Source organism: Sus scrofa, chromosome 3, assembly GCF_054392235.1.
Source record: "Sus scrofa isolate SSC_HxYL_T2T_F1_AM1 chromosome 3, Sscrofa_HxYL_maternal_Yorkshire_Landrace_v2.0, whole genome shotgun sequence".
Classification (NCBI taxonomy): domain Eukaryota; kingdom Metazoa; phylum Chordata; class Mammalia; order Artiodactyla; family Suidae; genus Sus; species Sus scrofa.
The window spans coordinates 71,993,401-72,013,396 of NC_139385.1; the positions used below are offsets into that span (position 1 = coordinate 71,993,401).

Here is a 19,996-nt window from a genome sequence, read left to right on the forward strand (position 1 = left end):
ATTTCTGCTATATGACAGTGATTCAGTTGTACATGTACACACCTCCAATCGCTTTCAGATTCTTCTCCCACATCAATTATCAGAATATTGATTAGAGTTCCCTGTGCTATACAGCAGGTCCCCATTGGCCAATCATTCCATAGACCACAGGGTTCATATGCCAATCCCAAACCTCCAGTCCATCCCTCCCCCCAGCACCTGTCCCGTTTGGTAACCAAAAGCTTGTTTTCTATGTCTGTGAGTCTATTTCTGTTTCGTCAGTAAGTTTGTTTATTTGTATCCTTTTTTTTAGATTCTACATATAAGCAATGTCTTAGGATGTTTGTTTTCTCTGTCTGACTTCACTTAGTACCATAATCTCTAAGTCCATCCATGTTGCTGAAATGGCATTATCTCCTTTTTTGCGGCTGAGTAATGTATCTCATCTTCTTTATTCATTCCTCTGTTGATGGATATTTAGGTTGCTCCCATGTTTTGGCTGTTATGAATAATGCTGCAATGAACTTTGGGGTGTGTGTATTTTATTTTATTTTTTTATTTTTTTTGCTTTTTAGGGCTGCACCTGAGGCATATGGAAGTTCCCAGACAAGGAGTCAAATTGGAACTGTAGCTGCCAGCCTACGCCACAGGCACAGCCATGCAATCTACACCACAGCTCATGGCAACACTGGATCCTTAACCCACTGAGCAAGGGCAGGGATCAAACCTGCATCCTCATGGATGCTTGTCAGATTCCTTAACCACTGAGCCACGATGGGAACTCCTGGGGTGTGTGTATTTTAGAATCAATGAATGCTCTTGGAAGAAGGTCTCTTAGCAACAGGTTACCTGGGCATGCCCTGAATACCTTTAGCACACCCAAGTCCATCAGCAGGTGTTTGTGAGCCATCGGACCCTGAGACCTTGGTCTGGATGAGTTAGACTGAGACAGAATGCGAGAGACCTTGGCCTGGGGCATGGCGTATCTGAGAGGTGCTTCATAACACCCCCTCTCCTTCTCCTCCAAAGGTTTGTTCCTCTAGCTGATTGAAAATCATTTAGGAACCCCAGTGGTATGGGTAGGTCCTGGTTATATGGCTTTAGAGCCCAGGGGCTCATCTCTATAGAAGACTGAGTTTCTTCATTTAGAACAAAATGTACAGACATGTACATGGATGTATTTGCCTCTCTGTCAGCCCGTGTCACCAGTAGAGGGGTGGGGAAGGTGGGAACACAGCATAGGCTGGAAGGTCCAGTCCCAAGACAGAAGAGGCTGGTCTGCAGATCCTCGGGGAGCTGACTTCCGGGAGAGACTGGAGGAGGTGCCTCTGCTGGGGGGTTGGGGGGCACGTGGAGACAAGAGAGGAGGCGGGGGGATTTTACAAAAAGGGACCTCCCCACTCCCCCTTTGGTTAAGGGCCCTGAACAGGGACAGAGTAACCGAGGGAGGTGGGGTCTTGGTGTGCAGCAGGCAGGCCCATGTACTCGGTAGCCTGTGGACACTCAGAACGAGGAAGAAAAAGTAGCAAAGCAGAGGGGAGGGACTTGGAGCTGCATGGGGTCATTGGATGACTTGCGCCCTGCAATATGTTACTTCCAGAGAATTGAAAACTTCCTGCCAAAGACCTCATGGTCAGATAGACAGGAGAGTGGGGGAACGTTCCAGCAAGGCAGTGTCCTATCCACTGGCTACTGGGGCAGTGGTCATAGGTGATATGTCTTATTCACCCTTGGGGAAACTAGCAAGAAAATGCCACAGCATCTTCGGTGTCGTCAGGAGCCTGGTGGAGCGTGGCCGGCCCCAGTTCCCACCTGGAGCCAGAATCCTCACCTTGCCCCCTCTGACCTAGCTCTCCTGGAGGATTCACTGCTTTGTAAAATTCCTTGAGTCTGGATTGTCCCCAAAGATGGTCCAGCCAAACCCTTCTCTTGTGATGTGTGCCTGAAATCAGCTTGGGAAACCCAGCACCCCCTCTATCCCTTGAGGAGAAGCACAGCACACACTAATGTATCAAAACTCTAGAAGTTCCATAATGACAAAACTCATTTGATTTTTTTAATTGAAGTATAGCTGATTTACAGTGTTGTGTCAATTTCTGCTATACCGCAAAGCAACGTAGTCATACATATTCTTTTTTTTATATTCTTTTCCATCCTGGTCTATCCCAGGAGATTGGATATAGTTCCCTGTGCTATATGGTAGGACCTTGTTGTTTATGCAAAAACCTGTTTGATTTTGTTTAGCCTTCATCCCACTCCCTTTTCCTATAATAACTTCCATTAACGTCTCATGAACTCATCAGCCAGCAAAGGCTGCCCTGATGTTTGGAAGATGTGTGTATTGTGAACAGTCCTGTCCTGTCTTTCATGTCCTTGAAACCTGTTGGTTACCTGTGTCTGTCTCCCCACCTTCACCTGCTCCTCACAAGCCAGCTTTTTTGGGACCCTTATGTCTGGGTCATTCTTGGGGGAGAGTTCCAGATTGTCGGTGTCCCTCTTAAGGCACTTCCTCTGGTGTCATCCAGTGGGGGCTGACTTAGGACAATCCTCCTTTTGTTTGGACACTGTCCAGGTTTTTGAGTTTCTTTCTTTCTTTTTTTTTTTAATAGCAGAGTCCATGTCCTTATATAAGGAGCACAGATGAGGCTCTTGCCAACTGTGGGCAAAAGAAATAAGATGGCAGCTCATGAGTGCTGTGTCAGTGGATTTAAAAGAGGCCTATGGTTTCTCCCCTCAGGTCATCTTTGCTTTGAACCAGACCCTCCTGCAGCAAGAGAGCCTGAGAGCAGGTGGCCTTCAGATGCCCTACTCCACAGAGGACCTCATCAAACACTATAACTGCGGGGACCTCAGCTCCGTCATCTTCAGCCATGATAGCTCCCAGGTGAGAGCCCTTTTCCCCTGCCCAGCTCACGGCACCTTTATATGCAAGAATAAGGACATTGCCTGCTGACACCTGGACATCCTGTGTACAAAGAATCCAGGTCATGAAAGGCTCTAAGGATAAAACTGGACAGATGTAGGTGTTGAAAGAGATGCTGCAGCTAACAAAGATATTCTTTAGGGAACTTAAGAATGGAGAGGGCCACTGATGAGAGTTCATTCCAGGATCCCCATCAAAGGATGAAGCTTCAAGAGGTTTGGCAGCAGGTCACTTAGGCAGCCGGCAGCAGGTACCAGCCTTTAGAGAGGGGGAAGGGGTCTGAGTCTGAAACCCCTTGGCTGACCTAGGTAACTGCTGAGACATGATGGAGCAGAACTTCGGCTGTAGCTTTTGGTGGCTTCTAGGAACACATGAGCACGATGCAATGGCAAGTGTACATGGTATTCTTAGAGCTTCTAGTACATAAGCAGGGGAGGCTACCGGCATTTCTAGACATGAATTTCATCCTGCAGTATTGCAGTAAGTGTGGCTGAGCTGGTGCAGTGAATGTACATGCAGAACAGACCTTACCTGGGGCTGGCTAGGGGAAGGGAGGGGCTGGCCAGGGCTCAGAGAATTGCAGCCTCCCTAGAGGAGGGAGGTGAGAGCGATATTTGTTATGCTTTGATCAAAAAGCTTCCCACGGGACAAACCATGGCTTCCTTCTTCTCCCCAACAAAAGCATGTGGCAAGTCCAGCTGAGCTTCTGCAATGGGGGAGTATGTTGTCTTCCCCACCTGCCAGGGGATGCTGGGAATGAAGAAGGGAGCTGATGGGTGTGAGGTCTAGTAGATCCGGGGACTCTGTCATAGGAAATGTGAATGCTTATATAAGAGCTAAAAAGGAATGGCGGCCCTGGGTCCGGGAAGAGGGACAGGAAAGGCTGAATCTGGTGTCACCCTGCAGGTGTCAAAAGATACAAGGAGGGAGTTCCCATTGTGACGCAGTGGAAACAAATCGGGCTAGTATCTATGGGTATGTGGGTTCGATCCCTGGCCTTGTTCAGTGGGTTGGGGATCTGGCATTGCTGTGAGCTGTGGTGTAGATTGCAGACACGGCTCGGATCTTCCATTGCTGTGGCTGCAGTGTAGGCTGGCAGTTATAGCTCCAATTTGATCTGTAGCCTGGGAACTTCATATGCCTCAGGTGCGGCCCTAAACAGCAAAAGCAAAAGCAAAAAAAAAAAAAAAAAAAAAAAAGATGCAGGAACTTTCTAGAGAGTCTAGGGTAGGAGCAAGTAAAACCAAGGCAAAGCAAAGAAGAGGAAGGGGAAAACAAGAAATACGCTAAAGAAGGCACAGCAGAGTTTATGGTGGTGAGAATTCTTATGTACACTGGACGGGGTGAGGGCACGAAGTGGGGAGAAAGGTCAGAATTGATTGGGAAATTAAAATCTGAAGGAGCAGAAAAAAGTTCACATGGGTGGGGCATTTGGAAATTATATGGACACATGGAAGTCTGACGGCCCTGTTAGAGGACAGAGGTCTCATTTTTTTTTCCCCCTGTGGCTCCTCCATGCCTGTGATATTCACAGTGCCCTGGACTGGTGTGGGTTGTGGGGAATGTGCCCGCTCTTGTGGAATGAGGGCCAAGCGGGTGGCCAGGCAGTGTGTGACGTGTCCCAGGTCCTGTCTGGCATTTAGGAGGCAGGGCAGAGATAGGTCGTCTGCACATTTGGGGCTTCCTGTGTGGAGAGGCTGCTGGCGCCCAGGGAGTGCTATGCTGAAGAACTCTGGGGAAGGGGACAAGAGGCCCCAACATAAATGACATGATTAAAAAAAGATGCTGAGGAGACGATGAAGGCTTTTGATTTGAAAATGAAAGAATATCGGAGTTCCCGTCGTGGCGCACCGGTTAATGAATCCGACTAGGAACCATGAGGTTGCGGGTTCGATCCCTGGCCTTGCTCAGTGGGTTAAGGATCCAGCATTGCTATGAGCTGTGGTGTAAGTTGCAGACCCGGCTCCAATCCTGCATTGCGATCCGGCGTTGCCATGAGCTGTGGTGTGGGTTGCAGCTCGGATTCCACGTTGCTGTGGCTCTGGCATAGGCTGGCATCTACAGCTCCGATTAGACCCCTAGCCTGGGAACCTCCATATGCCGTGGGAAGCGGCCCTAGCAAAGGCAAAAGACAAAAAAAAAAAAAAAAAAAAAAAAAAAAAAAAAAAAAAAAGAAAAGAAAAAAAGAAAGAAAGAAAATGAACAAATATAATTTCAAGGAAATAGCAGAGGAGATCTGTTATCCATCAAGTGGAAATTGATGGCCTCCTTACAGCGTCGGGTTTTCAAGAGGTCTTTGAGAGGCTATTGGAAGTAAGAGAAGCAGGAGGGTAGACACCCTATTCTGTATTTGAGGAGGGTAATGGTTGACCTGGTTGTTAACTCCCTGGAAGGAGGAGCCAGTGTGCACCCAGGAGAGGGGGCAGGGCTGAGGTTTGGAGCCAAGGAGAGAACACCCCTTACAGCCACTGCATTGCAGAAACCACCCCTGTTTGTCACAGTTTTGGTGTAGCAGCACCCTGCTGTTGGCCAAAGCACTGAAATTGGCTAACCGTGCTCCAGAGGGCAAAGAACATGCCTGGAGGGCAAAGAACATGAGAGAAAGCAAGTGGGAGCAATAGGAACTGGAAAAAGAATTAAAATTTAAATGTATGGAATTTATAAAACATTTGAATGTTTATAGAAGTTCCATGTATCTGGGAATTGAATGGTAATATTTGATTCTAAACTATGTAACTGTGTAAAATTATGTTTATGAAAAAGATCACATGTGAATCAAATAGCCACTTCCATATGGCTGTGCTGTGGAAACAACTCAAGTGTCCATTAACAGATAAACGAATAAAGAAAATGTGGTGTGTGTATATATATATGTGTGTATATATATACACACACAATAGAATATTACTTGGCCATAAAAGCATGAAATAATGCCATTTACAGCAACATGGATTCAGTTTTATATCTATATATGTGTGTGTACATATATATATATAGTATATATATATATAGTGTGTATATACACACACAATAGAATATTACTTAGCCATAAAAAGAATAAAATAATGCCATTTGCAGCAACATGGATTCAGTTTTATATAATGCATGTGTGTGTGTGTGTTCACATACACAACTGAATCACTTTGCTATACACCTGAAACTAACACAATATTATAAATCAACTATACTTCAATTAAAAAAAAAACTGGATGGGCTATGCCCAGAAGTGGTTTCCTTAAATGGAACAGAAATACTGTTTGAAACAGCCTAAGTGTTCTTCCAGGGCACTTCATTTGATATTTTTTTCACTTGGGTTACAGAGAATGATATTGCAGCCCGGAAGAACAGCAGGCGGGAGATTCCTAGGATGGTGTGCCACACTTGCTCTTTGCCTTGCATCATCTTGACTCTCTGGGCTGGGTGATTTGATGCCCAAATAAGCAACTTCATAGCCCTGTGGCCATTAATTTTTGTTTTTCTTTTTACTTTGGTGGAGGTTCCCAATTTTATTAATGCCACGCTACTGCCCCAGGAACGCATCACTGCTCAGGAGATTGACAGCTACTTCCGCCGGGAGCTCATCCACAAGCGGGAGGAGAGGATGGGGAAGCGGGTGAAGGCCCTTTTGGAAGAGTTCCCCGACAAAGGCTTCTTCTTTGCCTTTGGAGCTGGTGAGTGGCAGGCTACTTCTCAGACCTGGGGGCTCTGCTGCTTCTCTCAAGGAGCGAGTGTTGAGGGGGGCCCTGGTACATGGTGGGAGCAGTGACACCACCTCTTACTTGTTGATGATGCCAGAATATCCAGCGTGTTTGAAATTTTGCTGGACAGGTTGGTGCTTGTGATGCTCTCTATCAGCGTGGGGCTCCTGATATACTCCTGAGCCCCGAAGGCACTTCTCTCTCTTCTGAATTCAGAACTTAAGCAGAATTTCTTTCTGGCACCTTTCTGTGTTTTTAACTTCCCCGAACATGTGGTCTGTCTTCTCTCTCCTACCTGACTATGGGGGGGGGGTCTTCCAAGTTTAAGGCTGGGGGGACTGTTACATCAGCTATTGTGAACTATCAGTAGTTTGTACATGGAGATAGACTGGGAAAATTATTTCTTTTTGTGGGATTTTTAAAGTAAATTCTCTTATCTTTTTGAGCCATTCTAATATTGCTTTGCAGCCTCCAGAATTAAGGACAGAAATGCCAGAGGCTGGGTAGTGTGCACAGGAGTATTTGCTGGTCCAGGCTTTCTTCTTTCAGTTCTTTCACTAGCTTCACAAATTTGGACTGGGTGCCCTACTCAGGTTTTTTTTTCTTACGAGTGAAATCTGGGGATTGGAGAGAAGCATTTCTGGAATGGCAGAGTGAGTGATCCAGCCTAATCTCCCAATCTCAAGATCCTTCACTACACCTGCAAAATACCTACCCTCTTTTTTGGCCATGTAAAATAACATTATATAGGCTCCAGGGATTCAGATCTGGATATATTTTAGGGAGCTATTTGTCAGTTTACCACAACATCTGAAAATCAATTAATGTGAGAGTTCCCGTTGTGGCATAGTGGAAACGAATCTGACTAGTATCCGTGAGGATGTGGGTTCATTCCCTGGCCTTGCTCAGTGGATCAGGGATTCGGTGTTGCTTTGAGCTGTGGTATAGTTTGCAGATTTGTTTTGGATCCTGAGTTACTATGGCTGTGCCCTGGGCCTGAAGCTGTAGTTCCAATTCAACCCCTAGCCTGGGAACTTCTATATGCTGCAAGTGCAGTGCTAAAATGCAAAAAAGAGGAGTTCCCGTGGTGGCGCAGTGGTTAACGAATCCGACTAGGAACCATGAGGTTGCGGGTTCAATCCCTGGCCTTCCTCAGTGGGTTAACGATCCAGCGTTGCCATGAGCTGTGGTGTAGGTTGCAGACGTGGCTCGGATCCCCCGTTGCTGTGGCTCTGGCGTAGGCCGGCAGCTACAGCTCCGATTGGACCCCTAGCCTGGGAACCTTCATATGCCGTGGGAGCGGCCCAAGATATAGCAAAAAAGACAAAAAAAAAAAAAAAAAAAAAAAAAAAAAAGAAAGGAAAAGAAAAAAGAAAAAATCAATTAATGTAACATGTCACACAAATAGAATAAAGGACAAGAATCACACGATCATCTCAATAGGTACAGAACAATCATTTGACAAAATGCAATGATGAAAACACTCATCAAAGTAGGGATAGAAGAAAACTTCATCAACCTGGTAAAAAAAAAAGTTGCTATGAAACATCCACAGTTGACATCCTTTATTTTTTTTCCCCCAGCAATGCCCACAGCATAGGAAAGTTCCCAGGTGCCAGGGATCAAAACCATGCTACAGCAGCAAGCTAAGCCACTGTGGTGACAAAGCTGGATCCTTAGCCCACTGTGTCACAGGAGAACTCCTGACATCCTCTTTAATAATTAAAGGCTTAGTGCTTTCCCCCTAAGATGAGGAACAAGACGTGGAAGTCTGCTCCCAGCATTCCTCTTTGGCATTGTGCTAAAGGTTCTAGCCTGGCAATTAGACAGGGAAAATAAGTAAAAGGCATTCATTGGAAAGGAAGAAGTAAAACATCTCTTTTCTCAGATGAGATAATCTGTGTATAGAAAATCCTAAGCAATCTATCAAAACCAAACCAAAACCAAAACAAAAACCTATTGGAACTAATAACCTAATTCAGGATACAAGATCCATATATACAAAAATCAGTTCTATTTCTATACCCTAGTAATGAATAATGTGTAAATGCAGATAAGAAACCAGTTCCACTCTATTCAGTATCTTGTAATGACCTGTAATGGAAAAGAACCTGAAAATGAGGAGTTCCCGTTATGGCTCAGTGGGTTAAGAACCTGACGTAGTGTCTGTGAGGATTCCGGTTTGATCCCTGACCTCATGCAATGGGTTAAGGATCTGGCATTGCTGCAAGCTTTGGTGAAGGTCCTAGATGTGGCTCGGATCCTGAGTTGCTGTGGCTGTGGTGTAGGCTGGCAGCTGCAACTCTGATTCGACTCCTAGCCTGGAATTTCCCTATGCTGCAGGTGTACCTTTAAAAAAAAGAATCTGAAAATGAATTTATATATGAGACTGATGCACTGCCTACTGTGCTAACAAGGCATCTTGAATTTATATATATTGTATGTATAACTGAATCACTTTGCTGTGCACCTTAAACTAACACAACATTGTAAATCAATTATACTTTGGAGTTTCCACTGTGGCAAAGTGGGTTAAGAATCAGACTGCAGTGGCTTGGGTTGCTGTGAAGGTTTGGGTTTGATCCCCAGCCCAGTGGAGTGGGTTAAAGGATCTGGCATTGCTGCAGCTGTGGCTAGGCTGCATCTGTGGCTGGGATGTGATCCCTGGCCTGGGAACTTCCATATGCCACACTTGTGGCCATAAAATTAAAAAAATATATAACTTAAATAAAAGTAAAAAAGAAAGGAAAGGAAAAAGAAACCAGTTCCATTTACAACAGCATAAAAAAATACTTAGGACTCAATTTAGTGATGAGCAAGATATATCATAACAACTAAAAACATCATCGAAAGGAATTAAAGAAGACTTAAGAAAGACATCTCATGTTCGTGAATTGGAAGACATAATAGTGTTAAGATGATACTATTCCCCAAATTGAGCTTGAGATTCAGTGCAACCCCTATCAAAATCTCAGCTGATGAAAATGTTTTAAAATTAGTGGTGAGGGTGGCACAACTTTGTGAATGTTCTGAAAATCACGGAATTGTACATTTTAAAAGAATGAATTTTGGGAGTTCCCTGGTGGCCTAGTGGATAAGGGTCTGGCATTGTCATGACTGTTGCTCAGGTAGCTGTTGTGGCATGGGTTCTATCCCTGGCCCGGGAATTTCCCCATGTCACGGGTGTGGCCACAAACAAAAAAAGAATGAGTTTAATGATATTCAAATAAAATTGTTAGAAAAAATAAGGGATCAGTTTCCTACATCCAGTTTGTTAAAAAGTTCTACCAGGAAACAAATCACTGTGTTTATCTTGGTAGCCCTGGGTGGGTCTGGGAGCGGGTTTCCCCCTCTGTGAGCCCTCGGTTCTATGGTTGGATTGTGGACTGTGCTGTGTTGTGCTGTGCCCAGGTCCAGCATGTCTCAATGAATGGCTTTCAGCTGTCAGCTCCTGCCCTGCAGGTGCCCCAACAGGGGTCAGGCCCCAGAGGCCCCTGTGGCTTGTTCCTTGGTGGAGGTGATGGGACTCTCTGTTAGGACGCAGAGCCGGTGGCTCTGCTTCAGTGGCCCAGCCAGATCTGCCTGATGGAAGGCGTCGGGCGCTGCAACAAGGAAGCACTGGGCTCTGGTACAAGGGATAGCGGGTGCACCAGCCTGCCTGCCCCAATGTGGTCTTTCTTCCATTCCTGCCAGACTCACTTGATAGGTCAAGGGCTTCCCTGCCATCCCATGTTGGGATGATGGGCCTTGGGAGCAGGGGCAAGGTGGGGGCTTTGGGAGGACAGTGGACTGCCTTGTGGTGTGTTGATCTGAGCAGTTTGGTGGGCTCCCTTCCAGATGGGGATGGGGCTGGACAGATCACACTACAACACCTGGGCTTGCATGGTCCTCAGGGCACAGTTCTTCATACTGCTGCAGCTCTGGGTAGAGACCTCACAGCCTCTGGGTGTTGTGGGTGTCAGGGGTGCCCTGGACAGCCGCCAGGGCCAAGTGGGGCTGCTTTTTCCACCACGCGAGTCCATTTCTCCCAGTGCCTTCTGATGGCTGAGTTGACCAGAGGGAACCAGAGAAATTCAGAAACTGTTCCCAAACTCTTAACCTTGGCAGCATGAGGTTTAAAAAGCTGCATGGTTAACACACTTTTAATTTTACGGTGAGGATAACTCCAAACTGAAAGCTCCAGAAGTTTGAAATGAAATAGCAACTGAGGAGTTCCAACTGTAGCTTGGTGGGCTAAGAACCTGACATGGAAGTTCCTGTTGTGGCTCAGCGGGTTACCAACCTGACTAGTATCCATGAAAATGCGGGTTCAATCTCTGGCCTTGCTCAGTGGGCTAAGGATCCGGCGTTGCCATGAGCTGTGCGGTAGGTCACAGACATGGCTTGGATCTGGTGCAGATCTGGTGTTGCCAGTGGCTGCAGCGCAATTTGACCCCTAGCCTGGAACTTCCATATGCTGCAGATGTGGCCGTCAAAAAAGAAAACAAACAAAACCCCCAGAAACTGTTGTTAGGGGGATTTACAAATAAAATTTAAAGATGAGGAATGGAGATCGCCTTTAGAGTAGGAGGAGATTGAAGTCAGAATATAGCTTGGTCCATAATGATAAAGATGGCTACTAGGGGCTTTTCATTCACTTGACAAATGCATTTTCATTCTTAATTGGTTGAGAGAATGGATGCTGGAGTCAGACCACCTGGGTTTGAGTCGAAATTTGCTTATTAATCTTTCTGTGGGGATAATAATATGCCTACCTTATAGGGTTGTTGTTGGGGTGGGGGGCCGAATGACGTGTAAAGCACCCAGAATGGTGCCTTGCACCCCATAATGCTCCATAAATGTTAGCTTTTCTTTTTTAAATTGTGATTACTCCCTGTTCCATGGACTTGACAATAGCTGGGAAAGTGACAATCGTCACAGTAGCACTTTGCAAGCTCAGTCCCCTCCCCCTGCCCGAGTCGAGGTACCGACTATACAAGACTTTGCTGTACTGCTGCACCAGGGCTAGTCTGGGCCTTGCCAATGTCCCTGTCATCTGAGTCAGTTGCCCCTCATCCACCATGGGGTCATAAGTCATAGACTTTACAGTTGGACCCAAGAGCACAGTAGAGCCCAGTACCTTCTGCCACAAACACCTCCCTAGGACTCCCCAGGCTTCCAGAGGCTGCTCCAAGTTCACTCTGCTTCTTAGAGCTATGGAATCAGGACAAGGGAGTTTGGATGGACCTTAATTTGCTTTCCTGGTCTCCGGCTTTTGGGTATTCATTTGTCAAAATTCCATAGACTCTGGGTGAAGCTGCCTGGGTTTAGATTCTGCTCTGTTGCTTCTTAATGTGTGAAGTCCTGAAGCTACTTTACCTGTTTTCCATTTTAAAGTGGTGATAGGAGTTCCCTGGTGGCTTAGTGGTTAAAGACCCAGTGTTGTTACTGCTGTGGCTCATGTTGCCTTGCTGGCCCAGAAACATCTGCATGCCACAGGTGCAGCCAAGCCAACAAAAACTGGCAATAATGATACATCTAAGGTTCTGCTGGGTCAGAGGATGGAGTGCTGCAATTTAATTAGCCGTTTCGGACATTAAAGTGTTAACTGTCACAGAAAGGGACATTGTGACCCCAGAGGGTCATTCAGTTCTCAGCAGCAAAACCTGAAGTGAAAGAAGGTGAACCCCAGGAACTACTAGGCTTGGCCTTTAAAATACTTATTTGAAGATGCCTCTGCAAGCTTATCTGGTTGATCTTTGCTGCTTTTTATTGAAAAATAAAAAAGTGAAATAAAATTCAAGTTGAGGTTTCCAGTTATGGTGGCTTCTGCTAAATGGAGGGTTTTCGTGTGCATTTATAAGTATACATAGGACGGAAGGGGCCCGGGGGCTCAGAGGTGATTGGTTTGTACAAATGGGAATGGTTGGGAATGTCAGCTCTGGATTCAGAAGCAGGAGGTTGGGACTTGGTGTCCTCTTAGCTGTGTGACTCCGGACAGCTCACTGCACCATTCTGATCCTCAGTCCTCATTTTTGAACTGCCTGACTGGCAGGGCTGTTGGGGACCCCATTGCAGAAGCTCCAACTGTACTGGCCTGGACAGAAAGGAGGGGGGTGGCAAAGGTTATTTCTTCATTTCAGGGTTTGTGCTTGGGGGTCAAGAGAGCTGCTGCATTTCTGATGGTTTTTCTCACCGCAGGGCATTTCATGGGCAACAACACAGTTCTGGATGTCATTCGGCGTGAAGGCTATGAGGTAGAATACGCCCCCGCTGGATGACCCATCAACAAGTAACCTTTCTGTGCTTCTATCCTGACTGGGGAGCAGCTCGGGGAGCCGAGAGCCCCACAGGCTGCCTGGGCGCCAGGGCGGACTGTGTTCTGAGGGGCTCCAAGGGCCCCAGGATGGCCACTTAGTGACTATTTGGTCCCTGGCTCAGCTGGCACTCCCTTGTGGCTGGGGCTTAGTCAGATTTGGCTTGGCTGGCTGGGTACTTTGGGCAGCAGAGGCCACAGTGGCCTTTCCACGGCAGTGGTTGGGACAGAAAGGAAGGTGAAGGGGGAGTTCTCCTCGTGGCTCAGCAGTAACAAACTTGACTAGTATCCATGAGGATGCAGGTTCAATCTCTGGCCTTGCTCAGTGGGTTAAGGATCTGGCATTGCCGTGAGTTGCGGTGTAGGTTGCCGATGTGGTTCAGATCAGGCATTGCTGTGGCTGTGGTGTAGGTTGGCAGTTGCAGCTCTGATTCGACTCCTAGCCTGGGAATCTCCATGTGTCATGGGATGAACCTAAAAAGACAAAACAAAACAACAACAAACAGAAATAGCAGAAAGAATCACAATGTTGTAAATCAACTATGCTTCAATAATAAATAAATAAATAAGAAAGGAAGGTGAAGGGGAGGTTGCTCCGAGGTCCTGGGGCCCAGGTGAGGAACTTAGGCTTAAAGCTCCATGCCTCTGACTTGGCCATTTGGGAAGTTTTATGAAGGCGGGTGGTAGAATCAGACCTAATGTAAGACGGCAGGGGTGGGGGTGGCTGGAAGTACAGGACGTGCCTGTCAGACCCATCTCGGGGCAGGAGCAAAGCCCCCTCTCTTTCTCTGAGCTGTTTTCAACCCCTTTCTTTCTTTCTTTCTTTCTTTCTTTCTTTTTTTAAGACCACACCTGCAGTATTATGTAAGTTCCCAGGCTGGCTTGGGGTCAAATCTGAGCTGCAGCTGCTGGCCTACGCCACAGCCACAGCAGCACCAGATCCTAGCCACAGCTCACGGCAATGCCAGATCCTTAACCCACTGAGCGAGGCCATGGATCGAACCTGTGTCCTCATGGATACTAGCCGGACTCATTTCCACTGAGCCACAATGGGCACTCCCCTATTTCTGGTTTTTATGCAGAGTCCGCCTCTGACCCTGCAGCCCCTCTGTAAAGAACCTGGGGGGCCCAGACCTGCCCCTCCCCACCCCAGCAATGCTGCTGACCCCACGCTGGCCTCCCTGCTAATCTCTGGCCTGTGTCCAGTCCTAGGGGGCACGAGGTGGCCATTCCTACCTCCCCTTAATACTAGACTGCTCGGGCCCCCAGAACAAAATACCTTAGCCTGGGTGGCTTCAACAATAGAAGTGTTTTCTCGTGGAAGCTAAAATATGTTTTCCAAGATGTCAGCAGGTTTGGTTTCTCCTGAGGCCTCTCGCTTTGGCTTGCAGACCGCTGCCTTCTTGCTGTCCCCACAAGGCTTCTCCCCGTGCACACACAATCCTGGTGTCTCTGTGTGTCCAAATTTCCTCTTCTTCTAGAAGACACCTGTTGGATTGGACGAGGGCCCACTCTAAAGGCCACCTCTTTAAAGACCCTTCTCCAAATACAGTCACGTTCTGAGGTCCTTGAGGTTAGGGCTTTAGCGTGTGAATTTTTAAGGGATGCAATTTGTCCCATAGCACACCCTCCCTGCCACTCCCACTCCCTCCAGATCCTGGTGGCCAGCGCCCCCTCCTGGCAGAGCCCTCAGCTGTGGGGAGAGGACTCCAGGAGGAAACTGCCCACCCCAGCTGAGGGGATGGAGAGAGGTCCAGCTGTGTGTTGGGAGACCCACCTTCACCTCATGTGCTCTCAGGCCAGGTCCTCTCTGTCCCCTCACTCCAGAGGCTCCTCCCTGGGGTTCGCTTTCTATCCCAGGAGCCATGATTCCCCCGTCTCCCTCTCAGCGGGAAAGCTTGGATAGGATACATCTGGGCTTGCTTTACCCCCACCTGTCTTCATGCCCTGTATTCGGGGTATCAGTGATGGCAGTTCTCTATGCAGCACTTCTGCCCCATGGCACCTGGAGTCCCTGGACAGGGATCAGATAACCTGCCAAATTTGTGGCAACCCCAGATCCTTTAACCCGCAGTGCCAGGCTGGGGAACAAATCTGTGTCCCGCTGCTTCAGAGATACTACTTAGCCTGTTGTGCCTGAGCAGGAACTCCCACACAGCACTTTTTCATTTATAAAAGCCCTTACCCAAGACTTCTCATTTTGCACCTTCACCAGGCCTCTGGGTTCTTCCGTTAAAAATCTTTCACTGGGAGTTCCCATCGTGGCTCAGTGGAAATGAATCTGACTAGTATCCATGAGGACACAGGTTTGATCCTTGGTCTTGCTCAGGGGATTAAGGATCCAGTGTTGCTGTGAGCTGTGGTATAGATTGCAGACAAGGCTCGGATCCTGCATTGCTGTGGCTGTGGCTGGCAGCTGTAGCTCAGATTCGACTCCTAGCCTGGGAACTTCCATGTGCCGTGGGTGCAGCCCTAAAAATACCAAAAAAAAAAAAAAAAAAAAGAAGGAAGAAGTCTCTTTCAGGGTTCCCTGGTGGCTCGCTGGGTTAAGAATCTGGTGTCGTCAGTGCTATGGTGCGGGTTTGATCCCTGGCCCAGGAACTTCCACAGGCCACTGTGTGGCCAAAAAAAAAAAAAAGAAAAAGAAAATCTATCTCTTAGATTTTGCCCCCTTTGTTGCTAAAGCCATGGCCCTCTGGTCCCTTCACCTTTCTGAGGGGCTAATTTTGAAGTGTCCCTTACTTGGAAATCTTCAAGGCTTCTTGTTCTCTTCTGGTTTCTTATGCTGGTGCCTTGGCACCCAGACGCCACCCTTTCCCAGCATGGATACACTCAGGCAGCAGGAAACCTGCCATCCTCCTCGCTGCCTCCCCACCTTTGAGAGGTGGACAGGTGCCCTTCCTTTCCACCGTCTGCAGTGCTCCCCCTCCCTCTGACACTGGGAAAATCCTGCCCATCTCTCCACCCTCCTCCCCTGCCTCCTGTTCTCCTTCAGCTCTGGAGGAATCTGCTTTTGCGTGTGTGTGTGTGTGTGTGTGTGTGTGTGTGTGTGTGTGTGTGTTTGTGTGTGTATGTGTGTGCGTGTGTGTGTGTGTCTGTCTGTCTGTCTGTCTGTCTGTCTGTGGGTCTTTCCTCACCCACTGGACTGTGTGCTCTTGGAAGCAGGGTGAGCAGGGTCTTCTGGTCACTCCTCAGACCTGGCCCCAGACTGACTGGCTGGCCTGGGGTTGGCCACACTATCCTTGGGGCAGCCTGAAAGGGTCTTACCTCTGTGTGTGTGTGTGTGTTGCTGGTTGTTTCCTGTCTCCTTAATTCTGCCTCTAAACATGACCCTCCTGGGGGAAGGGAGGTCAGGCATCAATATTTAAAAAATTTTTTGGAGTTCCCGTTGTGGTGCAGTGGTTAACGAATCCGACTAGGAACCATGAGGTTGCGGGTTCAATCCCTGGCCTTGCTCAGTGGGTTAAGGATCCGGCATTGCCATGAGCTGTGGTGTAGGTCGCAGACATGGCTTGGATCCTGCATTGCTGCAGCTCTGGTGTAGGCCAGTGGCTACAGCTCCGATGAGACCCCTAGCCTGGGAAACTCCATGTGCTGCAGGAAGCAGCCCTAGAAAAGGCAAAAAGACAAAAAAAAAAAAAAATTTTTTTTTTTTGTGAGATTCTGACACACAGGGCTGAGGACCAGTCCTTTCACTTACTGGGCTGCTCACACTTCCCAGGGGAGGAAGTCACATTTATTGACCCACTGTCAGGTGGTGGCCAGGTTCATACGGATCTCTCGTTAACCCTCAAAACCAGCCTGTGAGGTGGGGGTTTCTTCTCTTTACTGATGAAGAAATGGTGAAGGTGACCCAGCCGAGCAGAGTCCAGAAACAGTTTGGACCCCTCACCCGCACAGCCCTTTGTTCTCCTGCTTCTAGCTTTCCAGCCCCTTCCTCTTTGTTCATGCAGTTTCCTCTGCCAGGGATCCATTCAGTGCTCCACCCCTAATTCTGTCAGAATTTGTGACATCCTCCTCTACTCTTGCGTCGGTTCACCTTCTTGCATGGTCCCAAGGAGTTTTGGTATATGCTTTGCAGCAGTTATCTTGCCGCTTGGCACACAGGGTGTGCTGCATGAGGGGAGGATCTGAGAGTTTTCAGGGGTGACCCTGCCTACAGTGCTTCTCGTTAAGGCCACGAGGGAGCCTCTTGCTATGGAGAAGAGGAGGTGAGGGGCTAAGGGCCCTGAGCCAGGGAGAGGCCCACAACCAAGGGAAGGGCAGGAGGACCAGGGCAATGGCTGTGGAGGTACCTGCCTCCTTCTTCCCCTCCTAGGTGGCCGTGTGATAATCCTTGAGGGATGAATCTGAGCATATGGAACTTGAATCTGGGCAGGCTGGTGTGGAGGGTGATCTAGCTTACCCCAGCCCTGCCAGCACCCTGGATCTTGGTGAAGGCCAGGATTAGCACCGAGAGGGGTGTATGTGTTGGGTGAGAGGAGGGCAACTGATAGCCACTACCCACCACCAATCCAACTGGCAGACTGAAAAACACAGGAAATGCTCCTGGTTGTAAAGCTGCCTTTCCCTGCAGAGAAGAGGAGGGGATGGGGGTCCTATTGGGCTGATCCTGAGGGTTCAGCCAGGATTCATTACCCCTCTCCTCCCACCCCCCCAATCCCAACTCTTTCCAGGATAATGGATGGTGTATCAGTTTTCTTTTTGGCTGCCATAAAAAATTACCATAAACTGGAGTTCCCATTGTGGGTCAGTGGGTTAAGGACCCAACATTGTCTGAGGGGGTGTGGGTTTGATCCCTGGCCTCACTCAGTGGGCTAAGGATCCGGTGTTGCTGCATCATAGGTCACAGATGCTTGGATCTGGTGTTGCTGTGGCTGTGGCACAGGCTGGCACCTGCAGCTCTGATTTGACCCCTAGCCTGGGAAGTTCCATATGCCATGGGTGTGGCTGTAAAAAAAATTGCCATAAACTCAGTGACTTCAAATGACACAGATTTATTATCTTATGGTTAGGTAAATCAGCAGTCTGACTCAGGCCTCACTGGATTGAAATTAAAGGTCTGTACTCCCTTCTGGAGGCTCTAGAATCTGTTCACTCACTCTCTTTTTGCAGGTTAAAGAGGCTTCTCACATTCCTTGATTTATGGCCCCTTCCATAAAGGAAATTGCATCTCTTTGACTGTTCTGCAGTCACATCTTCCACTGATCACAGAAAGCTTCCCTGGTTTTAAGGGCTCATGTGATTAGATTGGGGCCCATCCAGAGAGTCTAGAATAATCTCCCATCTCAAAGTCCTTAATCATATCCACAGAATCCCTTTTACCGTGTGAGGCAATGTATTCACAGGTCCAGTGATTAGGATGTGAACTTCCTTGGGGGTCATTACTCTGCCTGCCATGGAGCCCAAGGAGGATCTGGTGCATGTCCCTTTGGCTCCACAGTGGGGGTGCTCTGAGGTTCTGGTCAGCCTCACTGCGGTATGTACAGTGTCACTCACCCCCAGATAGAGGAACTGGGAGCAAGAGGAATGCCTGTGAAGTGCATACCGTGTGCTCATGTGTGAAGCATGGTGCATGGGCTGTTTTAATCCTCCCAGCAGTCAGGTGAGATATGTCAACTTCGCAGAAGCAGCAGAGGCCAGAAAGGCTAATTATCTTGCTCAAGGTGTCAAGGCTGGGTTCTCGCCTGGATACTGCATGTCCTGCTGTGCCCGTGTGCCCTGGAGAGAGGCCACAGCAACCAGGTGTTTTTTTTTTTCCCCTTGGGAGACTACCATGGGGAGAAAGGCAGGTAGGGGATCAGCAGCCTGTCAGCACAAGAAGAGAGTGTTTATATTGTGGCAGAAATGACCAGGAGCCTGGCCTTCATGAGTGACTTGAGGTTTAGGTAATTTTGGGAATCAGAGGGACCAAAATTTGGTAACCTAGAACCTGATCTGTAATGGGATGTTTAGGCCTAAGCTCTGGATTGGGATGTGTTCAGCAGCTGGAATTTTCTGTTTCGGGATGGCATGGCGACTGGCAACTGAAGAGCCGCTTTCTGAGTAGAGCCCTTCTTAGGGATATAGAAAGGATTAAGAGGCGACACAATCGTTTTAAGTAAATAGCATTTAAACTTAAGCACCATAATCGTCAGTGACTTTCTACACAGTAGTGACTCATTAGGGAAGGACAGTAACTATAAGCAGTTAAATAGAAATCTTATATTTCTTCCCCGGAGCTAAGAGATTTGGAGAATACAGTGCGGGTGCGTGAGGGGGAAAAGGCGTCAAAGTGAGTTTTCCAGGTGGCTTTGAGAACCCTCCCTGGCCCGCTTGAAAATTCACATGATGGGCCTGAAGTGAGGTCCTACGCCTTAAGGGTGGGGTAGGGCACCCTGCAGGGGGACCTTCTTCCCAGCCCTCTTCCTTCCTTCCCGTTAACAGAGGCAAGAGTAAAAGCCCCGCATTGCGTCCTGCTGCCTCTCTTGGCTCCGGAAGCGCCGACCCCGGAAGCACCTCTACCGGAAGCTGGGGCCGCTGGGCGCTCACTGTTACAGCCCTACGCGTCTCTGCCTCACGTGACTGTGCCCGGAAGCATGGACTTGCACAGAGGCAGAAAGAAAGTTCCGGAAGAAGCGGAGACGGCCTTAGCGGAGGCAGTGGCTTCGGCAGTTCAGCGACCTGTGCCTCTGACTGGAGGAGAGGTAAGGCTGTTGAGCTGGTCAGGGGTGGCCAGGAGCCCAGTGCCCGAGCTGTCCTCTCCCGAAGTCCGGCTGGGAGCCGCCCAGGAATGCGGGTCACACTGCCTAAGGGGCAGGGGCTCAAGGCTGTGATAGGGGCGAGTGTCCCCACCATCACGTCTTTCCCATTCCTTACTGCCCTGGGCGATGGTTTTCTGTCCTCTCTGTAGAGGTGAATCCAGATTAAAAGGAACCACTGCAAGCTGGGCCAGGACACATCCGTGTTAAGGAACAGATTGGGGATGGGGAGTATGGATGGATCTGTTGAAAGTAGCATGAAGCTGGAATCAAGGTTGAAAGGAACTGATTTCCCAGCTATTTCTTTATCGTGGATCAGGGAGAAGCTCATAGCTGTGTGGAGCTAGAAGCCGTTTTGTGG

The 19,996-nt window shown here is 48.3% G+C and overlaps 1 protein-coding gene and 1 long non-coding RNA gene across 3 annotated transcripts in view; one reads left to right on the top strand and one right to left on the bottom strand.

Moving 5' to 3' along the window:
- LOC146404708 (uncharacterized) overlaps nt 1–19,996 on the bottom strand; it is a 618,617-nt gene that overhangs the window by 148,761 nt on the left and 449,860 nt on the right. The gene's annotated exons all lie outside the window — the stretch shown is intronic.
- Nucleotides 1–19,996, top strand: part of TRABD2A (TraB domain containing 2A) — a 54,330-nt gene that overhangs the window by 32,031 nt on the left and 2,303 nt on the right. The window contains 6 exon segments of the mRNA XM_085016191.1: nt 2,712–2,863; nt 6,399–6,573; nt 12,781–12,871; nt 19,322–19,360; nt 19,362–19,481; nt 19,483–19,581. Of these exon segments, the coding sequence (XP_084872317.1) occupies nt 2,712–2,863; nt 6,399–6,573; nt 12,781–12,871; nt 19,322–19,360; nt 19,362–19,481; nt 19,483–19,581 (676 nt within the window).